Source organism: Alligator sinensis, unplaced genomic scaffold (genome assembly GCF_000455745.1).
Source record: "Alligator sinensis unplaced genomic scaffold, ASM45574v1 scaffold940_1, whole genome shotgun sequence".
In the NCBI taxonomy this organism is placed as follows: domain Eukaryota; kingdom Metazoa; phylum Chordata; order Crocodylia; family Alligatoridae; genus Alligator; species Alligator sinensis.
The window spans coordinates 1,521,144-1,523,849 of record NW_005842177.1 but is presented as its reverse complement, the minus strand read 5'-3'; the positions used below and the strand labels follow the sequence as shown (position 1 = coordinate 1,523,849).

Genomic DNA, 2,706 nt, shown 5'->3' with positions numbered 1-2,706 from the left:
TGGGGGGGGGAGGGGTAGGCACAACCTGCGTGGGGTGGGAGGAGCAGGCGTGATCCATTGATGGGATGGGGGGAAGGTGCAACCAGCAGGTGGGTGGGGAGGGCAGGTGCAACCCACAAGTGTGGTGAGGGGAGTCCCCCAGCAAAACTACACCCCATCCCTCCTGCCCTTCCCCCCTCTGGGACTTACCTACTCAGCTCTGGCACTGGCAAACACTGATAAAAATGGCTTCAACCAAGGTGACTTGTGGGATGGGCATTGAGAGCGCTGGCTGGTGGGGAGCCAGGGGGTGGGGCACAAAAATAGACCAGTGCAGGGGAAGGGGTGAGTGAAAAGAGCAACCCCAGGGCTGGGGCGGTGGCTGGTTTTTCCAGCCCTGGGGCTGCACAGAGGAAGTGGACGGAAGTTCCATGCACTGATTTGACCTAAATCAGATGAGTCTGATTGATACATGGGTCCAGATTTATCTTAAACTTGGTTATGCAATTTTTAAACCAGTTTGTGTCCATGGAACTTCTGTTCTGTTACAGGTTTAGACTGATTTCCAGTCCCTGAGAACAGGTCTGAAAGAGTAAGGTCGACAGTGGGACAAGCTAAGTTTAAATTAGGCAGCCATTTTGAACCCAGTTTAACCTCCCAAATGCCTGTACTTAACCTAGCTCTTTAGAAAGCAAAAAGGGCAAACTTTAACCAGTCATTCTAGCTGTCCAAACTAGGAACATTATTGTAACTCAGAAATTAGGGTGATAGTTGTTAAGTGAAGCAAAAAATAATATAAACAGGTTCCAAAGTTATTCAGCTCATACAAATTTAAATATAAACTGCCCACCAGAAAAATCATTTCCTTCCAAACATGTTGTCCTTTATATATGAGAAAGCAATCAGTATATTTTGGGGGTGGGGAGGAGGAAGGGGACACTTTTACTAGTTCATTTGATTTGCTTATAACAAACTCAGCCATTGGCGGACCTGGTTGGCTGGCCCACCTCATTTATAAGTTTTGTTCTTAAACAGGACTTACATATCTCTGATACAAGGAGAGGCCTGCTAACCTTATTTTTATATTTAATGGTCAACATTCATCAGCCACATCTTCCTTGTATAATCATTTGCTTCCGAAGTTAAAACAGTCTTGTGAACATCAACAGGAGAAAATAAAAAAATAAGGTTATAGATTTTTTTAATAAAGCAAATTGAGAAAAAGTGTTTGGAAGCACACTTAATATCACAACATTCTCCTCTTATCTGAGCTCACAGATACTTGCTTGCAATATCTCATAAATGGCCTTTTTAAAAGATTTCTTCTCCTAATGATGTGCTCTGCTTGCTTACATTAATTGAAACTGGTGGAAAATTCAGTTTTCAAGATAAATTAGGAGGAAATAAACAATTTGTTAAAATAAACAATTTTTCAAAAATATGCCTTTTAGTCGTCTAACAAAAAATAACTTACTTATTGACTTAGCTTGTCCAAGGTTGAGATCAGTTCAGGTACCCAAAGTATCATTAATGTATGCTTTATTTCCAGTGTACCAACTAAATTATGGAACCAAAGGCTTTTTCTATACACATACGATAGTACATCAGTTACTTAAAAGATTCTGTAAAGTTTCTTACCTTATTGTTGTTTCTCCAAACGGCATATGTATGTTTGTGCATTTTCCTGTGCATTAAGAAGTCATGTGGTGAGACAGCATTTTTCTTTGTTCCAACCTTTGTACTCAACAAGCAAACAGGTAGTTTTGAAAAAAAAGAAAATGCAGAACGTCTTTAGCAAAATATTGACTAGGTTGAGCAATTTCTTCTCCTTGTCTGAGGCTTAATTGGATCAACCCTCAATAAGGAAGTCTGGTAGAAAAATTATTAGGCCTCACATGTCCAGATTGCACAGGAGAAATCAAATTGAGACACTGCAGCAAGTTTACAGAGAAAAGAAGGTTGGGGTCAATTAAAGAAATAGAGAGAGTGGGAAGAAGTTTATTTTGTAAATGGGATCCCATCATTGAATAAGTAACATCTTAAGTGTTATAGTCATACACATTTTAAAAAGAAAATCTATATTTTGAAATTGTCCTCTTTATAACTTGCCAATTTGTAAATAAAATCTGCTTATTGAAGCTACTCTCTCTAACAGTTGCTTAAATCAGTCACACACGGCACATCTACACGTGAATTAATGTGCTGTAATTACAGCGCATTAAGTTTAATACCTGCAGGTACTAACTTAATGCACTGTAATCAATGCTACTGCACAGTAGCACTGGCACATGCTTTTTTGTGATGCTAATGCTCAATAGATTCATTGTACTGTACATTAGCACAATTTTTGCCTGTCGAGCTAATGTGTATTAGAATTAGTCTACTGCACTTGTAGCATCTTGTGTAGATGCGCCCACTGTCATCCTGTATTTAAGAAGCATGCAGAGGTTATAACCATGCAATGGTTATTTTAAATTAAGCTTGTTTTGTGTGCAAAACTTACATTGATTTCCAATATGTGTTAAGAAAGAATAATTGAGCTGTCTTTAATATACAGTGTATCATGCGTATGTTTCAGAGAAAAAAAACCCTATAATGATGTAACACTTTGCTATCTGATGGAGCATATTTTAATCTGGAGGGTAAAATTACCTGGGTTTTTTTGTGAAATTGGGTTGTTTCAGGGGAGTGGGAAATGGAGGAAGAGTTTGGAATGGATACTTTTTT

The 2,706-nt window shown here is 38.8% G+C and overlaps 2 protein-coding genes across 5 annotated transcripts in view; one reads left to right on the top strand and one right to left on the bottom strand.

Annotated features, from left to right (window-relative positions):
• LRRC19 (leucine rich repeat containing 19) overlaps positions 1–1,728 on the bottom strand; it is a 12,382-nt gene extending 10,654 nt beyond the window's left edge. Inside the window, exon 1 of the mRNA XM_025206963.1 lies at positions 1,618–1,728. Coding sequence (XP_025062748.1) covers positions 1,618–1,671 — 54 coding nt within the window. The 5' untranslated portion in view covers positions 1,672–1,728. The remainder of the gene's footprint in view (positions 1–1,617) is intronic.
• The window catches only part of IFT74 (intraflagellar transport 74), an 82,681-nt gene that overhangs the window by 38,592 nt on the left and 41,383 nt on the right, over positions 1–2,706 (top strand). The window lies entirely within an intron of this gene.